Source organism: Ciconia boyciana, chromosome 5 (assembly GCF_034638445.1).
Source record: "Ciconia boyciana chromosome 5, ASM3463844v1, whole genome shotgun sequence".
NCBI classification, from domain to species: domain Eukaryota; kingdom Metazoa; phylum Chordata; class Aves; order Ciconiiformes; family Ciconiidae; genus Ciconia; species Ciconia boyciana.
Genome location: NC_132938.1, coordinates 2,866,720 through 2,892,205, shown reverse-complemented (window position 1 = coordinate 2,892,205; position 25,486 = coordinate 2,866,720). Strand labels below are relative to the sequence as shown.

The 25,486-nt window shown below is 37.1% G+C and overlaps 1 protein-coding gene across 3 annotated transcripts in view; it reads right to left on the bottom strand.

The window, feature by feature from the left end:
* Positions 1-25,486, bottom strand: part of DNAAF9 (dynein axonemal assembly factor 9) — an 80,031-nt gene that overhangs the window by 15,613 nt on the left and 38,932 nt on the right. For all 3 annotated transcript variants that reach the window (XM_072861233.1, XM_072861235.1, XM_072861234.1), the window contains 13 exons: positions 25,281-25,392; positions 24,305-24,375; positions 23,441-23,491; positions 22,531-22,618; positions 19,271-19,374; positions 15,705-15,851; positions 11,804-11,892; positions 11,470-11,568; positions 11,090-11,207; positions 9,147-9,235; positions 7,681-7,839; positions 4,897-5,022; positions 2,851-2,888 (listed from right to left, as the gene is read on the bottom strand). In XM_072861233.1, coding sequence (XP_072717334.1) covers positions 2,851-2,888; positions 4,897-5,022; positions 7,681-7,839; positions 9,147-9,235; positions 11,090-11,207; positions 11,470-11,568; positions 11,804-11,892; positions 15,705-15,851; positions 19,271-19,374; positions 22,531-22,618; positions 23,441-23,491; positions 24,305-24,375; positions 25,281-25,392 — 1,291 coding nt within the window. The remainder of the gene's footprint in view (positions 1-2,850; positions 2,889-4,896; positions 5,023-7,680; positions 7,840-9,146; positions 9,236-11,089; positions 11,208-11,469; positions 11,569-11,803; positions 11,893-15,704; positions 15,852-19,270; positions 19,375-22,530; positions 22,619-23,440; positions 23,492-24,304; positions 24,376-25,280; positions 25,393-25,486) is intronic.

Genomic DNA, 25,486 nt, shown 5'->3' with positions numbered 1-25,486 from the left:
ACCTCATTGCTCTCTACAACTGCCTGAAAGGAGGGTGTAGAGAGGTGGGGGTCGGTCTCTTCTCCCAAGTAACAAACCATAGGATGAGAGGAAATGGCCTCCAGTTGCGCCAGGGGAGGTTTAGACTGGATATTAGGAAATTTTACTTCACCGAAAGGGTTATCAAGCATGGGAACAGGCTGCCCAGGGAAGTGGCTGAGTCGCCATCCCTGGAGGTATTTAAAAGACGTTTGGATGAGGTGCTTAGGGACAGGGTGTAGTGGTGGTCTTGGTAGTGTTAGGTTTACGGTTGGACTCGATGATCTTAAAGGTCTTTTCCAACCTATACGATTCTGTGATTCAACAATGGTGATGTCTTAATCTGTAAAACAACTTCATGTACAACATAAGAGATGCCAATGTGCCCTTAGACTAGTAAGGTGTCATCTTACAGCTTCTGTGCAAGAAATAAAAATAAATAATAAATAAAAAAAATTTTTAGAAAGAGGCATATTTGGAAGGAGTGAGACAAAAGGAAATTACTGCACACTCATGGTGGCAAGAATTTTTTTTAAGTTTAAACGAGCATGCAAGGGAGAGACAAAACAAAACTGCTACCGTTGGTCACTCTGCTCAAGGCTTTATCAGTTCTCCCTGATCTTCATCTGTTTCTTTTAGTCTGTGGCTTTCCAAGCTGAAAGTGTCATGTCATGTTGTCAAATGATGTAATGTTGATCACATGCACAGGTACCCTTTCAGAAAGCCACACAATAGAAGGGACCCAGAAAGCAGCAGCAAAAGGCTAACCCTACTCACTCCCAAAATTTGCAAGATAGTTATGTGGACAAGCTAACCACCCAAAAGTCTGATTAATTCCGACTTGCCTCTACCCATATTTGCCTTGTCTTATACCTGCATTGCAAGTTTCTGTTTCCAGATTTGTGCAACGCTCATTACAACACTGCATTGGCCCACTGATGTTACATTAACACAAACAATATTACTGGGGTGCATGACAAAAAAAAAATTAGGACAAATACCTCTCACAGTGAATGTCTCATTAAATATTGCTATTGTTGCACCAGAAAAGAATTCTCAATTATGCAGAAATAAATTCTCTACTATACATGTGATATAATTTTGCATTTGTCTGGAAAGTTTAAGAGTGTACCACATCTCAGTTCAAAGCATACTTTTCCTCCTAAAACTTTTTACACAAAAAATGCCCCTATTCATGGGAAACAATTTGCTTTACACAAATAGACCTCTAGGCTATCTAATGTCACATTTTGTATCTGAAAACTAGATGACAAAACCTTGCAACATGCAGGAGTAATTCACTGCCAGAACAACATTCTTCTAACCTCTGGTATTTATCCTTCTTTCAGTGTTTGGACCATAGGAAAATTAGCTATACTTGTCCTAAGTATCTTCTAGTTCCTCCTTGAACAATGACAAATTCTCACCCAATCAGGTACGTACAACTGCACTTTAAAAAAAATATAGCTTTAAGTATTTTTTTTTTTTTTAATTCTGTCATAAAACAAAGAGGCATGCTTGCACTCTTAACTTCTCAGTGGGTATTGATACTTTGTTATATTCTTAACTCTTAACATTCTCCTGCTCTCTTCAATTTCACCCATGGCTATAATCATGATAGTTATCTATTGGTCAGTTCCCCAGTGTGGAGCATCAACATTTTTCTCCAAATAAGAATAAAATAGTGATTTATATAATAACACCTACATACTTTCCAGCTTGTTCACAACTTCATTCTTTTGGGCTTCCTTCACACATGAATAGGAGGAGGCATAATTCTGGCAGGAAAACGGAGCACTACAGAGTCTAAATAGCCACAAGAAAAGTGCAGCATCCTACTCTGACAACTGCATTTAAATGCAAACACAAAAATTACAGTCCTGCAGTTCACTTGGGAAGACATGAGCATAAGATCAGAAAGTCATACTGCAGTAACTGCGGTCCAACAGCGCCTTAAAAAAAAAATAGTACCTCAACTGTCATTGGTCTATCCAATTTCAGGCTGAGCTTATAGCCTGCCTAAAATAAAGATTATCTGACTGGAGAGATCTGTTCTCATATATACACACACACCACATGTACTGGTCTTAATGTTGTGAATCAGCTATACAACTGTTAGAAACTACTATAAAGGTGCTATAGTCGAGTTTGCTTCTTCTGTTGAAAACTTAAAAGAACTTATTTGATGATAGGTCAGGAAGGATGATATCCCTCTTATGCCAACAGCTGCTCTAAGTTCCAAGCCTGACAAGGAGGAGGATGAAGTCAATGATTCATTTCAGAGTCAGGATATAAAATTAAATATACAGGTAAGAAACAGTTCTTCTGCAAGTGAGCTTTTTTGTCTGCTGCAATGTCAAATGAACCCTGCAAGGATCCTCCACACCGCATTAAGAGGAGGATACAGGGAACAAGGTAACCAGTTCATTTTTCCCTTTCTAAAACAGCAGAAATGAAAGGAGAGCTCCATTTCCCCATGCCTCCCCCAAAGAGGATGAAACTCAAATCCAATCCATTTTGCTCCTAGATTAACAACACAGCACGAGTTACAACAGATCAAGATAAGCAGTTTAACTCATGGTCTTTGGAAACCCATCCTCCAGATGAGGACAACCAGAATGCATCATGCTCCAGATTCTTACATCTTCTCCGTGCACCTATGGTGTCTAATAATGTAGGCAGAGAGAGATTGTCTGTTCTGCACAGATGGTTCTTACCTCCAAGAGTTTATCATGATCCTTTGACTATATGCATTTACAACGTATTTATTTGGCCATATGGCTCAGCTACTTGTTCTGTATAGCTCAAAATCAAGAAAAAAGTGACACATACCTTGTGAACACTGGTCCAAGAACTTGGGAAAAAGAAGCCTAAAAAAACCAGAAGTTTGTATATCAAGAATGGATATTATTATTTAAGTAAAGCATTTGCATTCATTTGGACACTGACAGCTAGCGTCTTACTATCCAACCCATTTTCATGTTTCTTTTCCTCAATCCATACAACGAACATCCCCACAGTTTATGTCTTTCAGGAGTTCTTCCCCAAAAATTGTTTTGTGGATGGTTTTAATTCTTTAATGGATTTAAGAGCTAATTACCACCACGCAATCTATTCTGTATTCTAGGTACTCAGAAAGGTTACTATTTAAACAATAGGAATTTTAAGCTTGCCCTAAAGAATTGTGCCTTCCAAACATGGTGGGAACTCTTCCTGGAAAGATCGTATGTACATAATGCTTTCTGTACATATTGTACCACTTTCTGGTACTGTGTCAGACAAGCGACAATTATTTTTATGAGCTTTATCATGCACACAAAAGCTCCAGAGATAGTACCTCATCTGTCCCACTTCAACTACCTCTCTCCTGCTCTGGCTTGCTATTCAACACAGGGAAGAGCTTCATCCTAGGCTCATGAAAGAGCTAGATCTCTACAGTAATGAACTTTGAGACAAGAAATAGTTTTGATTTTCTTGACTGCAAAAGTTTCAAGTCAGACATTAAAAATCACTCTTCTCGATTCTCACAGTGAAATCGTCAAAGCTTCCCAACTGAAAGATTTGTCATTGGCAGTACGTGGCTACTTGGTAAGTTCTTATCAGAAGAAACTTCAAAGTGAGACACAAATAGTCTACAGCATAGGCTAAGCCTCTTCCTTCAATTGCTACTGCACTTCAGGAGACAAACAATGTTAGTCAAAGGATTGCAGGCCACTGCTGCTATAAATACTACTCAGTACCATGACCAGTAACACATTGGTAAGTTAAAAAAAAAAAACAAACAAAAACTAGGAATGGAACTTGTCTTTCCTATAGTTATGGAAAGAACAAGTTGAAACAGCACTCCAGCATCAATTCAACAATATTTTATGAAGTTTTTATTATTTATTTATAATGTTTGTCACGGAGACAAAAAGAAGCTGTAAGGTAACATCTATTTACTGACTAGCGCAAAGCACAAGAAGCATATTGGTTAGTGTTTTAAAAATAGCTAGGAAGTTTAAGGAATGCACTTTTGAACGTGATTGGGCAGTTCACCTCTAAGCTGTGATGCACAGAGTTTTATCACAAATAGCAGCAATGTGAAGAACTGTGAAAATTGTAACTGCTTTATCTTACTTTTATCAAATCAGCTGCAAGGCATAATTGCAAAATTTAAGTATCATAATTTTACAGATAGGTCCATGAAATTAGTTCCGTATTTGTTGAAGTGTGGATCACATACATATGCTATGAAACAGCAACCTTACTATACTGTTTTAAAATGTCAGTGACTTGGCTTTGCTACTGTTTCCTCCCCACCCGGCCTCTGCAGTAACCCAGGATATCAGATTTTAGTACTTGCAATGCTTTTGCTTCCGTTCTTTGTCATTTTTTTCCACTAAATTTGGGACTGCTTCCCATAAGTTCCATATCTTAAATCTGTAAAGTCTTCATTTAATATCCAAAAGCAGTGACACAATCAATAACCCAAACTGACATGCACATCTCAATTTTTAGTCATACTTACAAAAAGATAGTAAGAAAAAGAATGAGTTAAAAAGCACATGAGGGGACAGTCGACTGTCCTGATTTTACAAAGTCCTTAGCCAGAGTATACGTATTTAAGCAGTATGCTAACGAAAATCTTTGTTTATTCTTCCACAAGCTAAACTTTTATTAATATTATATATAATTATATACCTAGTGGAAACCAAGTATCATCCTTATAAACCAAACAGCACTTCAAAGTTCATCCAAGATGGATTACCTAGCAGTCTTATGAGATATAAGACAGTGCAATGGCATTTAACCATCATATATCTCTAGTTATTATAAAAGTGATCCCATAAACTTACATATCTATTTTCAAACTAGTAAAAATATTTTAAAGCATACCTATGTTCCATATAGCAACTCAGTGGCTCTACACAAGTATTAACTGCTCCGATGATGAAAGACGACTTCACATCTGGGTCAGGATGAGTTTGCAGAGCCTGTACAACATCAATAACATCACTGTATCTGTAAGAAAACAGAATGAAATATGGTTTCAGAGAAACAGAATGACATATTTCAACATCTAGTAAGAAACCAATTGCTTGCAAGAAGGTTAGATTTCTAAAAAAGCCTACCAAAATAGTTACAAAGCAGTGCAAAACTTGATAAATCCAGACAAATTAAGCAGACTGCAAGTAAGATTAGAAATAAATTATTGACAACTGCAGAGAAACACAGTATAAACTTTGCACTGAACAACTGAAAAGTCTGGCTTTCAGGAAGCACAAAAAGCATAATGTAAACACAAGCATGTTTATGCCTACTGTAAAGCATATTAAGTGCTATTCAAGTAAAAAAAGAAATTAAAAAACAACACCTCTCACTTCTCAGCCTCCCAATTTAAACACGCTTCTATAATTAGCACATCCATTATTTATCAGTACTCCAGACACTGCTGTATTATACTTCTGTATGATAACAAAGTTTGGGTGAACCTGAGTTTTTATTCCAGATGTTTATGTCTCAGCCAGTTACAGCCTTCTCTCAAAACTGTGTTGTCACTTATCAGTTATTTAGAGAACTCCAACTACTTTAAAGCTCTCTATACCAACACTCAACTACTCAGAAAAGAATGGAAAACCTGTAATTAACCCCTCCTGAAGCCAGTGCTGCTACCAGAATATCAGTTACTTTGTACATCACTGAACTTTATACCACTCCTACTAACGTTAAGAAAAAAAAGTATCTCACTCAAACATGGAAAAAAAATCATGCTTTTTAGCACTATCAGAATGGACCACAATGAAGAAACTGCTAAGCTTCATATATATGCCCTTAGTGAAAAAGATGAACACTTGGTAGCCTGGGAACCAAAACCGTTGCAGCCAGATTAGGGCAGTACTTCCCTCAAGCTAGTTTGTGTTACCTGCTAACGACTCAGAAAAAGAGTGGGCAAACTTACTGGAGATGATACTAGTTCAAGTGCTACACATGAGGTGGAAACGTCAAACAGAGATAGCTCAGAGTCTTCACCTTTACAGCACAAAAAAACTGACATTTATCCAAAACATGTTAATCAGTCTTACTTAAATATCTCCTGCTGTATCGAGTGAATAGCGTATTTTTGACAGCCTGCTTTCTGCTAGCAGTTTAAGAGGTCACTATCTTTACAGGGCTGTTCATTTTGAAGTACAGAGAGTCAAAACATACCATATAAGAAGTGTTGTGCAAAAATTGCACAAATATTTATCTGGATAACAACTCGCATGCAATATTGCCTCTCTTTCTTCATATCATTTATCAACTGGAACTTTGAAAGCTTGTATCACATTTTTTGTAGCTAATACTGCTGAAGGATCAAAGCAAGGACTACCAGAAATGCAAAGACAAAGCAAGCATCTATGCACACAAAGATGCTAAACACTTGGAAAAAAGCAAAAGATTGATTCTTATGCTTACTGTAGCACCCTCATTCTCTGTTTAAAAAATTCAGTAAGAGTCACAGCAGCTTAGGCTTTTAAGTTTCTATTTGGAGGAAAAAAATATTGCAAGCTGAATGGACCATTGAATTCTGGAAACTATGAATTTATTTATTAAAGATTCTCTAGCAGTCACTGATCTTTCAAAAGTTTAAGGTACTGTGAGCACTTGAGAGATATAATTATAATCTTTATGGCACATCATATCACACTTCCTAAAATTAATTTCTATTCCAAAGCAACTTAAATTAAAATTTACCAAAACATACTCAGTCACCTAATGCCTTAAAGACAATAAGTCTTCGTCTGAAAGAAATAGGGAGGTGCTCCATCCCCATTTTTCATCAAAACGATTTTAACATTTTAGCAAACTTTCAAAGAAAATTATACATGAAAGGCAGAGTGAGAACTCAGCTAACAAGCTTTTCTGCATTCTGTAAAAAGTTGTGCATTTATTCCATGTTTTTTTGTTTCGTTATCAGCAAAATACACGTCTGTTGGGAAAAATCAGCAATAATAAATTTGTGTACTAACAGGGGCTACAACACACAACACTCCCTCTAAATATTAAGATAACACTATAGCAGGTAATGTTCAGTAATATTCACCTGCAGCTCTGGAGTGCAACTTGCAACACAATCCCAAACTATCTCTGCTCTATTGCCCTCATCTAAATCTATGGCTTTAAAGACAGACAACCGGTACTCCAGCAGTCTTTAAAGACCGATAACCAGCATGAAGAAGTCTCACCAGCCTTTGAAGGGCAAATACTTCTCTATCTAGGATCTCCGGGGAGGGGGGAACAACCAAAACCAAACCACACACAGCTGCACCAATAAATAAAGTGCCATTTAACAATGGTCCAAGATGCAGTTGGAAAGGGCAAGAAAACTTCTTCTGAGAAGCCAAAAATCACAGTCAATCTCCTAAATAGGGAAGAACCACCAAATACAGTCCTTTCTTCCATGTGATTCAAGGAAGACCACGGACACCTTTTTTCCAATGGAACAAGCAATAAAATTAACAGGTTGCAGAAAAGCCGAGTTTCATACATACATAAAACAGAATTCACAGAGTACCACACTTAAGCACAGAAATTTGACTGCTTCAGAGTGATGGGAAAGTTTAAAAATGCCTTGGAAATAGGAAGGGAACAGAAAATCCCTTATTCTACGCAACAGTTTAAACAGTTTCAAACATTTACCCTTGCAAGACCACTAAGAGACGCTTGCTCTTTTTAGCATAAGCGGACTGACGGATGCTGTGGTTTTGCTGAGCCTCCAGGACACTGGAGAGGTAACGCTGGAAGTGGGTTGCACTGAAACATTCAGGACTATCCATAGTTTGCCGATAAACTATCCACCTAAACAACAGAAAACAAGGAAAGAAGTTAATGTTCTATGACATAAGATTTCTGTTTTCTTTTTATTTTGAACCAACAGACCAAAAATAAATTTGACAAGCCCTAAGCATCTCATACCACATGGGAAAGAGGAATTTACTTGGCTTTCTATTGTTTCCAGCATAAGCACATTCTTTACATTACTGCCAAAAGGTTTTGTGGTTTTTTGTTGTTGTTTTTTAATAAAACAATGTTCAAAAACTTCTTCAAAGCAGCATATCATATGAGTAATTCTGATCTTTGTTAGGATGCAGTAAACAAAAATTATATGAATCCAATTCAAAAGACTCTTGGCATGGAAATATTTCACTGTAAAAATAAAAAGTAACAGTGACATTTGCAGGAAAACATCATGAAATGTATTATTACAGAATATTCAAAAGTCACCTTGCATGTTTGCCCTAAAACCAGAACCACAAAACCATACTGAATCAACTTGCTAATATCAAAACACTGAGTTAAAAGTAATACAAAAAACCAGTCCAGCACATTACTAAGATTAAATGCTAAGGTGTTTGGCTGTAAGATTTAAAAGGATAAGAATTTCTTTTTTTGATTTTCCAGAAGCTGTATCAACACACAGAACGGCAAATTCCTGCAGTAGATCTATCTTATTGCCATACAAGAGATGTCCTGAATATATCTCCTGCTACTGTAAAATAGAAACCAGGCCAGATTTAAAACAATGCTGCAGCAAGGACTGTTAGTACAGTCTTTTCTCCAAGAAAAATGCAAGTTAGACTCACTACCACAAGTCAATAAATGGAAGCTCTTCACCCGTTTCCTTCAAGTTGCAACGACTTCCATACTTGCTAAAGGCAGGATTCATTTGGCCCTTCTAAGATTATTCTTAACTGCTGGTAGCGTCAGTGATAGTTCCAGACACACGTCATATATCCACAGTGATACCTGTTGTATTCTTAATATGGAATATCAACAAAGAAATCTCCTGTGCTATTTTTCTTGTCTAAATGTCTAAAATCTAAGGGCAAATCTACTTGGCATAACACAGTTAAATGAGATACCTGACCTGAAGTAATAGAACTGAAGTAATATACCCTACCCTACAGTGTGCTACATAGAACTAGTTAAGGTGCCTCATAATATTTACTGAATTTATTCTTATAACATATCTGTTTACAGATTAGAAACTGGGATATTAAAAAAAAAAAGTGAAACATTGATAGCTTCATTTCCTTCACACTGAGTAGTTCTTTGATGATTAGTATAACCACTGTTTTGGCCTGTAAAACCAGAAGTATACAAACCTTCCGTGCTCCTTGCTAAAAGTTACAAGAAAAGCGCACAGATCACTGCAGCGACATCCCGGAAGACCAGTTATAATGGTGATAACCACCTAAAACACAGGGAACAGATAAGAAGGGGGGCAACTTGAACACTAGAAATGAGCTACAACAATTGCACACACATAAGGCTCTCTATCTTGATCAAATCTTAAGTCTAACCCAAAATTAAGTGACACTAACCACAGAAACAGCAAGACAGTGTAGAACTGTAATTGTGTTTACGCAATTACTCAGATACGCATCATTTTAGAAAGATGCATTTTCTCTTGGTTTTCACACCTTAAATACAGTGAAAGGATAATTAACAAATACAGCAAACAGTATTATCAAAACCTTTACACCAAAATCTAGTCTGCAGTGGAAGTATTAATGCAAATGTCAGACAAAACACTGCAAGAGACCAAATAGGTTATGCTTCCTACGATGAAAAGGGTACATTCAAATACACAGAACAGTATTTGAGGGAAATGGTTCAAAGAGCGATGGTGTATGTCAAACAGTCTTGTCAAACCCAAAGAGCAACTCTAGGTTTCTGATACTGAACCGAGCATGCTATACACAAAATTTATTCCAGCATAGCTGCATTTTGAGTAGGATTGGCAAGAGGTTGCACAATAACAGCTCTAACATACCAACAGCTTTTCCGCATAAAGCACCTCTGTTTCCATTATGTGTATTTCTTGTGGTATTTAGAGAGGGATCATAGCGAAGAAACACTGGTAAGAAGTCAGAGAATATCTCTAAAGTATATAGATATAGTTCTACACTATATACTGGAGCATGCTACAGAAGCAAGCAAATGAGCTCTGGAGGAAACACAACTAAAACAACTCTCTGTTCTGCGCTGCACTTAAATTATGTCACTGGTAATCAGCCATCACACTGCATATTATCCTGTTACTAACAGACAAATTACCTCTTCCAGTTTCTACATGATATTTGAAGATACTCATCTGCAGACTATTTGTATCCTATCCTCAAAATCACTTTCGGATGCTCACAGAAAATGAGTATTCATGATAATAGATATAGAGAAGTAAGTCAGAAAAATCAGAGGTACTAAGTTCGTGTGTTTTATAGAATTTGGTATGAAAATTATAGAAAGATTTCTTTTTTTTTTTAAGACATACACAAAAACACTTAAACTAACCTTAAAATCAGATTTTAAAACATTAATAAAGGTTTATTAATTAATAATTTAAGTGTCAGTATGGTCTCTGAACTAGATCCCAGGAAATAAGGCTGCCACCACCGCAATATTCAAAGAGAAAGACTATATTCCTGCTGCTTTGACCTTCTTGCTTACAGCAGATTTCAAATGCTGGAAAGTTACAAGGAAATATTTTCCCTGAAAAATGCTATTTAAAGCCCTCCTTAAGTTTGACAATTGTTATTGCCCCTATAGAGAACTGAGTGTTCTACAGATAATATCAGCAAATGTTAAATATCATGTGCTACCTCTATGCTATTTAAAGGACTTTTATGTTCCAGAGAACAATTCAGTTAAATTATTCAGCAATTCATAAAAACAAGCTACTGCTTTAGGGCTAACTCTCTCTGGACATTAGAGAAAAACTGTTCACTTGAAGATCTATGCCTCATTTTCTGCCTCTATTTTATCAGGCTGAAGGGCCATTAGCCATTATCTTCCAAAAGATTGTTTAAATTAAAAAAAAATGTAAGTAACGTAATCAGGAAAATAGGGCAGAGCAATTTATTCTAAGAAACTGAGTTGAAGCAAGTTCAGCGTGAACTGGTGGTATTGGAGGAGGCAGCAGCAGAGAGCATGGTTAAACATACATCAGTACTTTACTGCATTGCCTGCAACAGAACTAATGACAGACAGAATATTTGCTAAATATTCTATACTAGGGATAGGAAGTATTGTTGGGTTGCTTCCTTACCTTATCAGTTTCTGCTCTGCTATCAGGAATGAGTTCTGACTGTCGCAATAAAATAGGAAGATGTGCTCTCATTATTGGCTCGTGACTGACGCTGCTGACAGTAAAATGTTGCACAAACCTTTCAAAAAAATAAAAGTTTTATTTTCTTACAATCAAGACCAAAAGAATTCATTCATATAAATATTTGGGAAGCTACTAAAATAAGATTGTTGAAAGGTCAAACAGAGGCTTCCTAGAGAGGAAATAATTCATCTCAGAATATCTAGAGTGAAGACAGAGTTATTAAATAAGCAATTTTTAGAAGAGTATTACATATACCAACATATTTTTGTATTATTTCTGACAAAACAGATCCCTTGAAAACAAAAATAATTTCCTACCTCTCTAATTCTGGAAGGGCAGCAGATATTTTCAGCTCCCTGCATCTTTCCCCAGAAGGAAAAGTCAATGCATTAAATAGCTTCTGAACACTGGAATGCCTAAAACAAGCAAATCAATTAATTGGTTAGTTAAAAAAGAAACCTAAAAATTTATCTTCTTTAAACCAGATGGCTACGTATTAACTAGTAAAAAAAAAATAAAGCGAGTGTTGCACTAAGAATGCAACAATTCCTTTTTGAATCATTATCAAAATCTTCAGTGAGTGACGGTGTTTTTCTGATTGTAGCACACAGTTAATGTATAATTACACTGGAGTAAGTGGCATGAACTTACAGTCTCTTTTGTTCCACAGACAAGAATTCTTCCTGGACAACCCTTAAAGATAATCCTGAGTTTGTCTGGTTTTGCCACGAAGAGAAAACCTGGAACAAACCAGACCCATGCATAAGCATCACTATTTTGCAAAATTTGTTTTGAATTTGTTTAGGAATTGTTTTTGTTCACCTAAAAAAATACATGCATTTTAACTAGCCATTAAATATTTCACAATACTGGGTTTGCTGCAAGAATTCAAAATATGGAAGAAGTCTCCACAAACCAGATTTTGTAAGCTTCTCTTTGGCTAGACTGGAACAGCTTTAAGAAGTAACTTCACTGAAATGGTCTAGTTTTCCCCCCATCTTCATAGCTGGGAAAAACTCCTAGGAAAAAAGTTTACCCACCAAAGTAACAGTAACATTCACGTGTATCTTTCAATTATAGCATATGCTAGGTATTTACAGTCCAACTGCAGTACAGCAGGAACTGAATTAATATGTCTTAATAATTATTAATATAATTTAAGTAGTATTGTAATTTTCATGAAGTAAGATCGCAGCAATCGTTTCTAAAAATTTAAGTAAAACTCTGTTCCTTCACAAAAGAAAAGGGAGCCCTTCATTTCTCTAGGGAACAGTGTTTTGGCTCGCATCCTATTGCTCTAGCCAAGTCACATTAATATGAATGGCACTCTGAACCTAGAAATCAGATTCAGATGAATCACACAGTCATTTAAGTGTTCGGTATTTCCCTTCTTTTAATAAGTAAAGGCAACAGCCATTGTCATTTTTCACAATAATTTGCTGCAAGACAAAACAACTGAGGGGGGAAAGACTGCTTTCCATTAACAAACCGGCATCCTAAACACAAGGGTATTGAGATAAAAAACATCAAAATAAAATAAACTTTTGATATTAACAAAGACAATATTGCTTGTGCAGAAGGATCCATGCGACCAAACAAATAACCACTTCAAAACACATATAAGAGACTAAGGAAAATGCCTACAAGGAATGGAAAGAAGGACTGGTCAACAGAAAATCGTATTCTTTAGAAGGCAAAGGGCTAGGGGTAAACTGAAAATGCAAGTCAGACTGAGACAGAACTCAAAGGAAATAAATCGGTCCTTTTTAAATAACTTAATGAACTTTTAAAAAAAAGAGCTGCTATGGCATTGGAGAAGGTGAAGAAAACCAGAGAAATCAACACATCCCAAAGCCTAAGCAAATTTTCCTCCACCACCAATTACAGTGAGGATACGACAGGTACTGTCCTGTCTTCGCAGGATCTGCAAACCAGATTCCAGTTCTGTGTGCTCAAAACCTTGCCACTGTCTGTTACAAGGAATTTAATACACTCAGATCTGGAGGAACGGGTAATTGCCATTCCCTATTTCAAGGAGGCTTGGAATAATTAAAGCATAGGTCCAGTAAGCAAGGTATCATGCCATAGGACTGTAGAAGAGTAAAACTAGTACCTACATTTTAGTGAATCTTTGTAACTACCGGTCTGTAGAATGAATATTACAACTGTGCGACTTCAATGGCATGCAGACTTTCAGAAAAAATTTTGGAGGAAATCAATAAATACCTGCAGGCAAATACTAACAAAATACAATAATATGTTTCCATGGCTTACACAATCAGGTACACTTGATCTTATGAGTAGTTTTCATTCATGAGATAACATCTTCAAGACAAAAGACATGTTTCATCTACTTGAACTTGAGCAAAGCAACTGGTACGGTGCCAGATGAGAAACTGTTAAACTGCAGAAACTGAAGCTCAGTATAGAACTGTTTGGCAAAAAGCTAACTCAAAGGAGGACCGGAATAAATAGCACCAAAAACAAGTAGCCGAAGGCTGGGGACATTCACCGGCACAGTTGCTTAGGAAATGCCCCGTGACACCTTTTGCAATTAATTTGGCATAGACTGAAGTGAACTGACAGCATTTTGGGGAACTAAGTTGGGAGACAGTCTACACAGCATTGAGATGCTTCATAGCAAAACCAGATCTAACTGTAAGAATGGAAGAAAGAGAAAGAAAAATAGGAGGAAGGTAAGTATGAAAGCAAGAATGAGCACACAAACATTTCTAGAATCAGCTGGAGTATGGGGGGTAGCAAAGGAGAAAGAACCTGAAGGAGTTCCTCAAAAAATGAGCACATCTATTAATTCAAGGCAGCAGTGAAAAGTAAAGGCAAACCAAGGGTACCTCTGAACATTTTCAGAACAGAGAACTATTATCACCTCTGTACAAGAAACATCTCAGATACTACACACAGTTTGGATATCTACAGCCAAAAAACAGATCAAAAGAAAAGCATTACAACAATCAGAGGAAAAGAGAACTTTTTATAAGCATAGATTTAAAAAGGATCTGATTTTATTTTATTAGGCCAAATAAGCCAGAAAGAATAGGTCCAAAATTTCTGAATACCTCAATAACGTCTGCTGGTAGAGTAAAAGAAAAGAGAGATATAAAAGTAGACCTAATAAAACATGCTGAAAATTCTAAAATCAAACAAACAAAATATTCCCAACTACTCACATAGTGGAACAGTGGGAGTAATCTAAACACTTAAGATAAAAGGAGGAGAGATTTTACGGTAACATTAATATTACCAGTGGGGACTACTCACTGAGCTAGGTGGTCTTTTCCAGTCCAGTGTTATGATCGCATACTAAAACCCTTGTGAAGTCCTAAAATCTCCAGGCTCATTTCCTCAAAAGTGCTATTGTTATAAAGTTTTGTTTATTAAAAAGCCTCTGCATTACAATGCATGAAGCCAATCTACTTAGAGAATAATACAACGCCATATGGGATACTTAAAGACTTTAACAAAACTTCCCTAAGGATCACGATCCAAATGTGTCTAACCACAAAAAAAAGACAATAGAACCTCTGCCACTGCATACAATTGCTGTAGCCAATTATATACCAGTGCTACATTTCAAATGCAACTACTAAAAAACAAGCTTTTAGAGCACTCACTGGCTTCAGAAGACAAAATGAAAGCACATGGTGAGCGTTAAACTTAACAAGCAACACAATCACTAGAAACGCATACATAAGTTAAAGTTTCTCACACGTGCAAGTTCCTAAGATCAGGAGCAATAATGCTCCTGGGAAGGACTGGCAAGGTCTACAGGGCCATGACAATCTCGAGTCTGCAAGGCAGACACCTTAGGTCACACAGAGAATAAGAGTTTCTGGTTGGAAGAGAGCCTCTGGAGGTCTCCAGACCCACCTCCTGCTCAAAGCAGGCCTATTGCTGGCAGTACAGATCAGCTCAGCCATGACCTTGTCCAGCCAAGTTTTCAAAATCTTCATAAGGTGGAGATTCACTGTCTGGGTGACCTGTTCCAGTCACTGCACCAACCTCCTACTAACATTCAGTCTGAATCTTCAAAGCTGCAATCCATGGTTACTGCCCTTTGTTACATTATCTGCCACTACTGAAAAAGTTATCTGTAACAGCCCTTCCTACTTCAACACCCTGATTTTATGTAAAAGATAAGCAGCCTCAAAAATCACATCAGCCGTCTCTCTCAATACCCTCCGTGAATCTCATCCAGCTTCATAGAGGAGGTTTTCAATATATTTCTTAACTTGATGCTCGCCCAGTATTAACTGCCCTTTCTCCTTTCTAAACTGTGCTTGTTCACTGAGATATAGGAAAAAGTTTTGCTTGTGAAGACTGACGCAAGAAAGACCTTGAACTTTAATATTTCCTGTATTTACTTATCAGGTGACAAGCTTTAGTGGTTCAACTAAGTGAGAAATAAACCCTTTCTTTCCAATTTTAATCAGTTAAGACAGACATCAACAAATTCACCCTTGCCTCTCATCTGAAACCCAAGGAATAATTGTGTGGGTTTTCCCCCACCCAAACCAATCTTTTTTTACTTTACCTGTGAATAAAAAGCTTTATAAATCTTTGTTTTGGGGAAAAGTGCAATCATCAAAAAGTTGTCTCGGGTATGGAATTCAATTGGTAGATGAGCAAGCAAGGAACTTTTGATGTCTATGAAGACAGCAGCAACAACACTGGTTGAATCCTAGAAAGGGAAAAACAGCACAAATTATAATTAACAGTTACTGAAAGTGAAAAAAAGGCTTCATACATTAAATAGCAGAGCTCAGAAGAGAACTACTACAGTGATAGCTAGGCATGCATAAAGATCTGAACATTCATTAGCTTGCATAGCACAGGTATGGAGCAGAAGGATCAACTGCAGCCACTTACAGTACTCCTCAGTTTCTACTTTGCAGCTATTAGAGATATCATAAGTTTTAAAGAAAGCATCTGAGATTGTTCTAAGCACCTAAGCTTTGTCTTGTCTCGAAAAGAAAAGCTTGCATTTTAATATCTACTCTTTTCCCTCCAGCAAAAACTATACCTCTAGCCCTTTCCTCTGTTAATGCTTCACAACAAAGCCACCTTCATCTATACCCACACATCTCCTCTGACACAGATACCCCGGAAGAATGAATTACATGTCAGCTAAAAAGATTAGAAGGATGGCATGGTGCTATTGCAAACATTTTTTAATACCATGCTCTTGAGTTTCTGACCTGAAAGGAACCACGCTGTAACGAGATACAACTATCAGGCCTGCATTTTAAAGTGCAGGTCACTTGCATGTTGGAAGTGTCCTGTTTCCCTCGGATTCTTTAATGAGCACAAGTTCTACTAAATCTGTTGCTTCTTCACCTGAATTATGTCTTCACCAACAGGAAGCTGAAGCCCTCAAGATCGATCTCCCTCAGAAGCACTGAACTCAGGTTGTCCAATTTTTGTTCTAATAAAACACCACTGACCCTTGGTTTTCTGGATTTCAAGATAGGCATTTATGTACAACTTTGCAGGATGCTGAAGTGTTTTATGCTCAAGCTTTGATTTGTAACTTTTTTCACATCAAAGTATTAGAAAAAAAAGTACAATTCAGCAGCGTGAAACGTCCCTGGAAAATGGGGATTCCATTACTTCGGGTTCAAATCAGAAATTGAGTAGCATCCATCTCCCTTTCAACAGGAAAAGTGAGCAAAGAACTCTACTTACTAATTTTCAAGAAGAAAAAGCTCAGGTTAGGGAACACTTACATAAGAATCGGTATCAATTCAGAGACATTTGCAAACAGAATCTCTACCCTTTGCTGACTGAGGGATTAATTACAAAAGTAATCCTCTCAAAGTCATTGAGGTTACTGAAGAACACCCAGAAATATTCTCCTAAGAGAGAACAATTTCTCTTAAGAGAAAATGGCTTTTGGAACATTTTGGTCCACAGATCCTGGATTCTGCAGGATAGCTTACAGATTTCATGAGAAGTGATTAAAAGGCCAACTCATACATGCTGCAGTCTGCATGTGAAGTGTCCAACAGAATATGCTCCTGCTCCTGGAAAATGTTTAGAGTTTCACAAATTGAAAAAAGCTGAAAAGAAACAGCAATAACCCCCACGGACATTAGGTTAAAAGAATCCAGTTCAAAGTTTTACCAAGATGTTAATGTTATTGTGAAATTTAAGTATTACTTAGTAATATTTGTTCACTTGCTTAATGGCCAAAATAAATGCTGGATTCAGGTACTTACAAGCTTTGGTCTTAAATAAGACCTTAAAACCAAGCACATAGCATCTTAAGCTCAAAGATGCCTTGATACAGTTTACTGAGACACTGAACAGCTACAGGAGAAAAAGAAATAAACCTAGGAGTTTGGAGACTGGGTGGCAGTGTAGCCTGTTGGGTTGTCCTTTACTCCCAGGACAACTGGTACTAAGCTAGAACAGTGCAGCCTTACGAGATGGGAGATTCACGTTTGACTCTGCTAAGATTGGGACGGTTTCTGTTCAGACCTTCGCAGTACAGTTTTGTGAGGAATCTACCCTGTCCTCTATGCACTCGATGTCTATGAGCCTCAAGGACTTCAGGAGCTTAGGTGGCAGCCAGGTGCCCAGCTTCTCAGAATAAAAGAAGCCTGTAGCACAGATTGGAGGCAGAAGTGCAGACATTTTCAAGTTAAAAAAGACAAGCATCTAGCAGACATGGTGATAGAGCTGCTAAGAAACTGTACTTTGCATACTTAAAGTCTTTGTATCTTTTACTTTAATCCTAGCATTAAATTATCCTTTCTTTTCCATCAATATTGTTGTTGCAATAACTGTCGGAAAAAGCATACTAACAATTACCCTTCTTCTCCTGTCACTTCTTAACATTTTAAGCTCTCCACCCTTGTATTATGCCAAGTCAGTTGAACAATAAAATGCTTTCTGTCAAGGTTTAGCTTTACACAAAAATCTGGCATCAGTTCAAGAATGATAGCCAGGTCCTACAAATAGCTAGTTTTATGAAAGTGAGTGTCTTGAATCAAACAATAGAAGGAAGGTCAGTCTTAAAATAGCTTCTTAAACTACCAAGGAGCAATCAATATGATATACAAGAAAAGGCAGCTAAGGTAAATTTCTCTTTCACTGTTGTGTTTTCATCTCAATTGAATCACACATTTTTATTGTATTTTACTGATTTCCTCCATTATATGATGAAATCATAGCAACACAATGCTTTCTGGAGGTCACTAAACAAATGTGCAATGCTGTACCTGAAGAAAAAAGAAACTAAAGGAAACGAGATTTTTTTTTTTTTTCAGTGCTTAGGAAACAATAACCAACCAAAATAACCTCTTTTCCGTTCTGAAAAAGTGATAGTTAACACAGCGTGTCTGCATTGAAGAGGAAAAAAAAAAGAAGCTGAGTTTCCATCACTAACCTAACTCTGAATTCCCACTAGCCAGAAGACCAAACTATTAGCATGGCAGGTTGGCGAAGTGAAGTAATATAGGTTGTTCACAGGAATGGCAAAAGTCTACGTGTAACGTTGTGTCTTTTACTGTAATTACTCAGACTATGTGTAATTACATGCAACATGCCTTTCCTTCTCGCTTCTCAGCTTGCGAAACATGAAGCAGCCACTCCCCCTTCACCCTGTCAGTTACACAACGCTCTATGACAGTAGACAGACGCTGCTCATGACCTCTCCAGAGATAAGTAGTACGCTGCCATGAACATTTGACTGAAGGTTAAATATATTTTGAAGAGAAGGCAGCATTTCACCCTCCAATACACCATATGACTTCGCAATGCCTTGACCTTTTCTCTATCCATCACTTAAGACTGCTAGATATTTTATAAATGCAACGTTCCACAATTTTTCTTTTAATAAAAAGCAATTTTCCACACTATTAAAACCACATTGATAACCCAGTCTAATACAAAATTCTCTCCTCCCTACAGTTTAGCTAATCAGTAACTGGTTAAGCTAACCAATACCAAAAGTGTAGAGATTTGCATCAGTTATTAGTTTTGCACACGCACTTGTAAAACTGCAACTGAAATCGAAACTTTGTACTGGTACCCTACAGAAGTACTGTTAAAAATTGATAAAAAGTTTATGACAGTAGGAACAAACAAAATACTCACCCCATCATAGAGAGAAATGGAACTCATATGGTTCTTTGAAATGGAAATGCTGCCACGGTGGGGATCAGAAAAGAGAATGCCATCTGAAAAGAAGTACAATTTGCCTAGAGTTTGAAAGAAAAAAAAATTGTATTAGGTATATGTCAGTATTTCAGCACCACGTGACAAATGCCTCTTCTTGTTGAGGAAGAAATCTCTGTTCTTGCAGAATTTTGTCGTATTTAACATGCAGTACATTTGAGTAAAGATTTGGCATAGTATCTAGACAGCATTCAAAGCACAACCATTCGATCTTTACTGGATCTCACTATCAAGGGCAGGAATCACGACTATGATTGCATTTGACTTAATCTTATCCCCTGGAACCCACTTATCATAAATATTCTGGGGCCTTTTTTTTTAAAGCCAAAAAAAATTCAGAGCAATTAGAATGGAGACAAAGCCATATGTAATTACATAAATGTGGAGGTTTACTAGTTTACATATATAAGATGTTCATTGCTGATGCTTCCAGTGCTCACAAAATCCAAGGCACAGCACAGGTATGTGCCTTCTATTGAGTGGTCGAGGAACAAAACTGCAAAATACAATACTTCAAGTACATTTCTGTCAAATCTCACAGAATACCACACTTCAGAGAGAACGTGCCAATGGGGAAAGAAAAGTCAGAGATGCTAATTCTTTTGTAACAGAAAAGCAAGCCAAAAAGAGTATTAATTAATCCAAACTAAAACGGCTTCCTTTAACATGGAAGTCAGTGAATTGTATCAAGAACAACTTGATACACTACTTGTATATTTTCCAGAACTGATTAATCACAAAGAGAGAGTTTAATTGGCAAGATTGATTGACTCAGATAAGTTCATCCTACAAAAATCCATAACACAGCACTTGTATTAGCATACTAAGGAAAAGGTTTAACAGCTTGAAAATTTTTGATGCATTTTAGTCATGAATGTATACCTTATTATAGTAAGACACAAGTGACAGAGAGGGAAGATGAGCACCTGTTTGACAGCACCTTTTTTCACCTCATCTTGCCAGACTACATAACTGCAACCTCAGTAGAGCCCAAATTAGAGCACAGCAAACTGTCTTGCAGCGTACGTGAAAGGGAACGAGATCAAGTTCATTTGCACTTGACACCTAAGAAAATATCTCGCTCGTTGGAAGTGTTACATAATAGTCCTTATACCACCTACTTAAAACTCTCCATCCCAAGAGTTATCAAAATATTTAACATCATGAATCTCCCTAAAAAAGGGAAAAAGTAAAATTGCTCCACTGGGGCAGACACAGCCAGTTTCCACAAAGCCACAAAAAAAGAAAAAATTCACCATTCTTTTTCTTAGCTATTTACTGAGTGAACCTGTGCCCACAGCACTGTATTGCAAAATAGCTAAATAAGTTATTCTGCATTAACTTTCTTTCTTTAAAATCTGTTCAATTAGAGCAAAGGTAAATTCTGCTATGTGAAAGTCACTATTTAATTGCCTTGTACATCATTATTTATCCTCAATAGTCTCTTTGCATAACTATAAAAGCAATAAAGCTAAAGATTTTCCCCTAAAGAGCATCAGCTTATTCTAAGCACTTAGATGTCAGATATTATTTATCTTCTGTTGTACATCAATACCGTGACACCAGTACCCTCTCTGGACAGCGGAATATAAAAATAATGTGCCTTAAGAAACATGTTTTGATTCATCAACTTCTATTTATTCTTCTGTGAGTTTTCTCAAGGCAAAGCAAGGCACATTAACACAAGGCTGTGGAGTGAGGGAAACCCCTCCCAACAGTCCTCCCACATTGTCTTTAGTCGCAGTATTGGGATATTCATGTTACTTAAGTTCTTGAAGAAAAAGGTACCCAAAGAAGAGGAATGATCTAAGACTGTTACTAGTAATCTCATGTCAGAAAGCAGTAACTTGATTGAATCTGAAAAGGACCAAGATCGAGCATCCTTCGGTAATACGGTGAGCACCTGTGCAAATAAACACTGAAGTTCCTGAGTGAAAATGACAATGAAAAAAACTGGAACAGCATGTCAGCTCCAGGAGGCGGCTTTGGTAGGAGCAAAGGACACAAGGCTGTAAATAAATCTAGAAGCAAATCATACCAATCCCCTCCTACATCACAGACAGCATACCACGTTGCCCAAAAGGTACTATTTGCCTTCACTTCCTGAGCTGAGAGCCCATGGCATACTGCCACTACTGTAATGCCCAATTTTTCCAACCTAATGTTCATATAGGTACAGAAGAAGCAGAAAACATGGCACACCATCCATTAAGGACAGAAGAAGCCAGTTCGTGCATGCTTTTGAACTTTAACTATGGGAGAAAGCCATCTCCCACGTCTTCAAAGACTCATTCTCGATCATGTAAGGCAAGTCCCGTTTGCCTCAAAAGCAAGCCTATGGCTCTGACAGGAATCCCTCTTCTAGGACTAGAAGTTTCAAGCAGAGCTTGGGGACAAAAAAGTAAAACATGGAGTTTAACAAAAGAAAGTTGAAAAGGCAAATGGAAAGAAAGCTTAAGATGATGGCATAGTGTGCTGGTTTTGGCTGGGATAGAGTTAATTTTCTTCATAGTAGCTATTATGGGGCTATGTTTTGGATTTGTGCTGAGAATAATGTTGATAACACACTGATGTTTTAGCTGTTGCTGAGCAGGGCTTACAAGAACTAAATCAAGAACTTTCCAGCTTCTCATACTGCCCTGCCAGCAAGGAGGCTGGGGGGGCACAAGGAGTTGGGAGGGGACACAGCCGGGACACCTGACTCCAACTGCCCAAAGGGCTATTCCATACCATAGGACGTCATGCTCAGCGTATAAAGCTGGGGAAGAAGAAGGAAGGGGAGGACGTTCGTAATGATGGTGTCAAGTAACCATTACGCATGATGGAGCCCTGCTTTCCTGGAGATGGCTGAACACCTGCTTGCCCATGGGAAGGAGTGAATGAATTCCTTGTTTTGCTTTGATAGCATCCACAGCTTTTGCTTTCCCTATTAAACTGTCTGTATCTCAACCCATGAGTTTTCACCCTTTTACTCTTCTGATTCTCTCCCCCATCCACTGGGGGGGAGTGAGCAAGTGGCTGGGTGGGGCTTAGTTGCCGGCTGGGGTTAAACCACAACATATAGGTATGCTCACCAGACATGTAAATCCCAGAAACTGTGCATATCTCTCATGTTTGTTTTTTTTTTAAAAAAAAAAAAGTGCACCAACTCTATCAGTAATTGAAAAAACACATCTCACCTTCTGCAGGCATGGCCTGGGGATTGCTAGAACAAATATACGCTCCATCACCTCCAGTAAGTAAAGTGCCCAGAAAAGATTTGTCTTCCTAAACCGGAAAAACAAACAGTAATATCACAGACTGCATCAAGGACTGTGATTCAGGCAAGAATATTTTCCCATGCTTTTGCTTCAAGAAAAAAAAGATTTTTCTTAAACAGCATCTGTCAGAACTTTTAAGTGAATTTTAAACTGCATTGATACAGAAGAACTAGTGAAAGACAGCATGTCAAGAGTATAATTTTTAAAAGCACTTCCCCCCGCTTTTGGTTTTGCCAGCGGCTATTAAATTACAAGTTATTGTCACAACCACAAGGCATAGCTTTTTGGTTTTAGATTGTCAATCTACTGAACTAAAAGTATATTACAGGAAAATAAATCTATTTGTAATGAAGATTTCTGGTAACCACAAATTAAACCACAAATGTGAAACTCATGTGGTTTAAGATGTTCCCAGATCCCAAATTCTTTTTTTTTTTTTTATAGTGCTTAAAGTGTTTTCCTTTAGACATTTAGCATGCTGATTAAGTTAAAAGAAAGTTGCATGTAGAGTGGCATTGAGTCTTGCGAGTTTTTTTGAAACACGTGAGCTCCATGGGTAATACTTAGTGAGACTTCTATGAAATCGTAGCTTTATTAGAACTCTTTTTGCTCTTGGGTTTTGTCATTCTTTGAAAGAAAGAAAACCTCAAACTTTTACACACAATGTATTTTTTTTGTAGGTCAAAGTCTGAAAGAGACAGGGTAGAACAGGCAAGTCTATTCAAGAGGAATAACAAACATAAGTCAGTTTTACTAGCAGCTAAGATTTTTTGAATATTGGTTCTTGAAAGTGTAACTTATATAGTTTAACAAAAATGTCTATTTTTACCTTTAATATATGCTGTGCCTTTTCAGACAGTTTCACATCACTATCTTCAACCTGTAGACAGAAACAGTTTCCATTTGTATTGTTAGTAGATAAAGCAAGTCATTAAATAAATAAAAACATTTAAAAAATTTTAAAAACCCCAAACATTAAATAAAAAGCATTAAAGAAGATTCAAGGCAGACAAGAACCTTAGGTACCACAGACAGATATAGTCGGGAGACCAGAGTGCTTCAAAGACAGCTTTGTGCTCTTCAATACTGTGTTACCACGGGACTGAAATAGTTCCTTGAAACACATTCAAAGGCATACTCCCAATTAAATTGTTTTCTAGATGAAAATGATATTGTATAGTCACAAATACGATCTTAAAAATAAGATTTTTTATTACTGTTAAAGTGTTTAAGAAGTATGGATTGCCAAAGGGCATAATGTTGCCCAACTTCATAACATTCATTGGAATTATACCTCTAACACAGTGTAGTACGTTCGAGGTCTGGAAATAGGCCTTTCTTTCTGTTGGGGCAGACATGTAAGTGATCTAAAGTGCCCCACAATAAACAGAATTTTCGAAAGTCACACTGTGTACTTGAAAAACACCCAGGCCTTACACAGGTAAAAAACTGAAGTGGTGAAAATTAAATAATTTAAAACTTGTCTTATGAATGGAAGCATCAGCCTGTTTCCACTTACTAGTTTTTCACTTCATGTCCAAATTCAAAAATCAGAATAGTATTAATATCTTAATATTCTGCTTCAGTGCCCAAGTTCCATACTTTTTCCTCATACATCCATACTTTTATAACAAGTTTTCATTTGTGAATCCGTATGTATAGAAAAAACTCAAGTAAGTTTTTGTGTACTAACCAGCCAAGAAGCGTATCTGGGGATAGCTGCAGTCAGTATTATGTGGCTGGTTTCTGAATTAATGCTGCCATCTGCAGGGAAGTAAATGGAAAGCAAAGTAGTATACCACCATCCATATACTTCAGACTGTTCAAGTCGTAAAAGTAACTTACTGAAATTTCTTTAGGAAAAATTAAAATTTCCTCATTATTTTAAGGACTTATTAGTGTTTAAGTGAAGCTTTCACAGCGGACTAGCCAGTCTTCTTGTGTTGTAACATACACAGAGCTGCTATACAATACCAAAGAAACCCTGCTTTTATTCTGGTCTTAGTATATGGCTTCTTCCTTTGCTCTCCTCCCCACCAAAAGTGTTCCAACTCCCATGGTTAAAAACCCACAGCCTCTCTGGATACAAGAGTTCATAAATATTGCTCAGACAACCTCAATAACTATCTCTCTTTGTCAGATGTAAACAATCTGGAAAATATGCACTTGTCTAAAGTTATGGAAATTACTCAGTATCCTGTATTTTAAATGTAAGACTGTTCCAAAAACAAGCCTTCCTAAAAATCATATCCTTTTTCAGTTTTGTTTCATCTCTTCCAAACAAATAGCAACTGAAATTAAAACATATATTATAAAATGACTGTTACAAAAGCAATGGAAGAGAGCTGTTCGAATTTCCTCATACAATAGAGAACATTCACTAAGATTGAAGAAAATTTAGGAAGGGTACTATTACACTTGAATTTTTTAAACCTCAGCCCTGCTATATCACAAAGCAGCCATAAAACCCGAAGTCCTTTCAGTGAGATTAGAGAAACTTGACACTTAAGATACTCGTTACTAGCAAGCTAAAACATTCGGGTCTTTTAACCTAAAGGCTTAAAACCATAATGGTAATAGTAATAACATCCATCAGAAGCCTTTTTGCTCTTCCATCACACCAAACCTAACAGAATGACAACATTGGTGTTAGAATTTAAAATAGTTACCTTTTTCTTTTACTTGTATCTGTGATGTTAGAAAGGACTCTGAAAAGACAACAGATCCCAAGCATCCTCTTCCTGTGAGCAAGTCTGGAATGTCAAATACCATCATAGACACCTACAGCAATCAAACAGTTGGACAGAAAGGAAGAGAAAGCAGAACTTGAAACATTTCAATTGAAGCTGCAAAATACATATGTTTTAAATCTCCT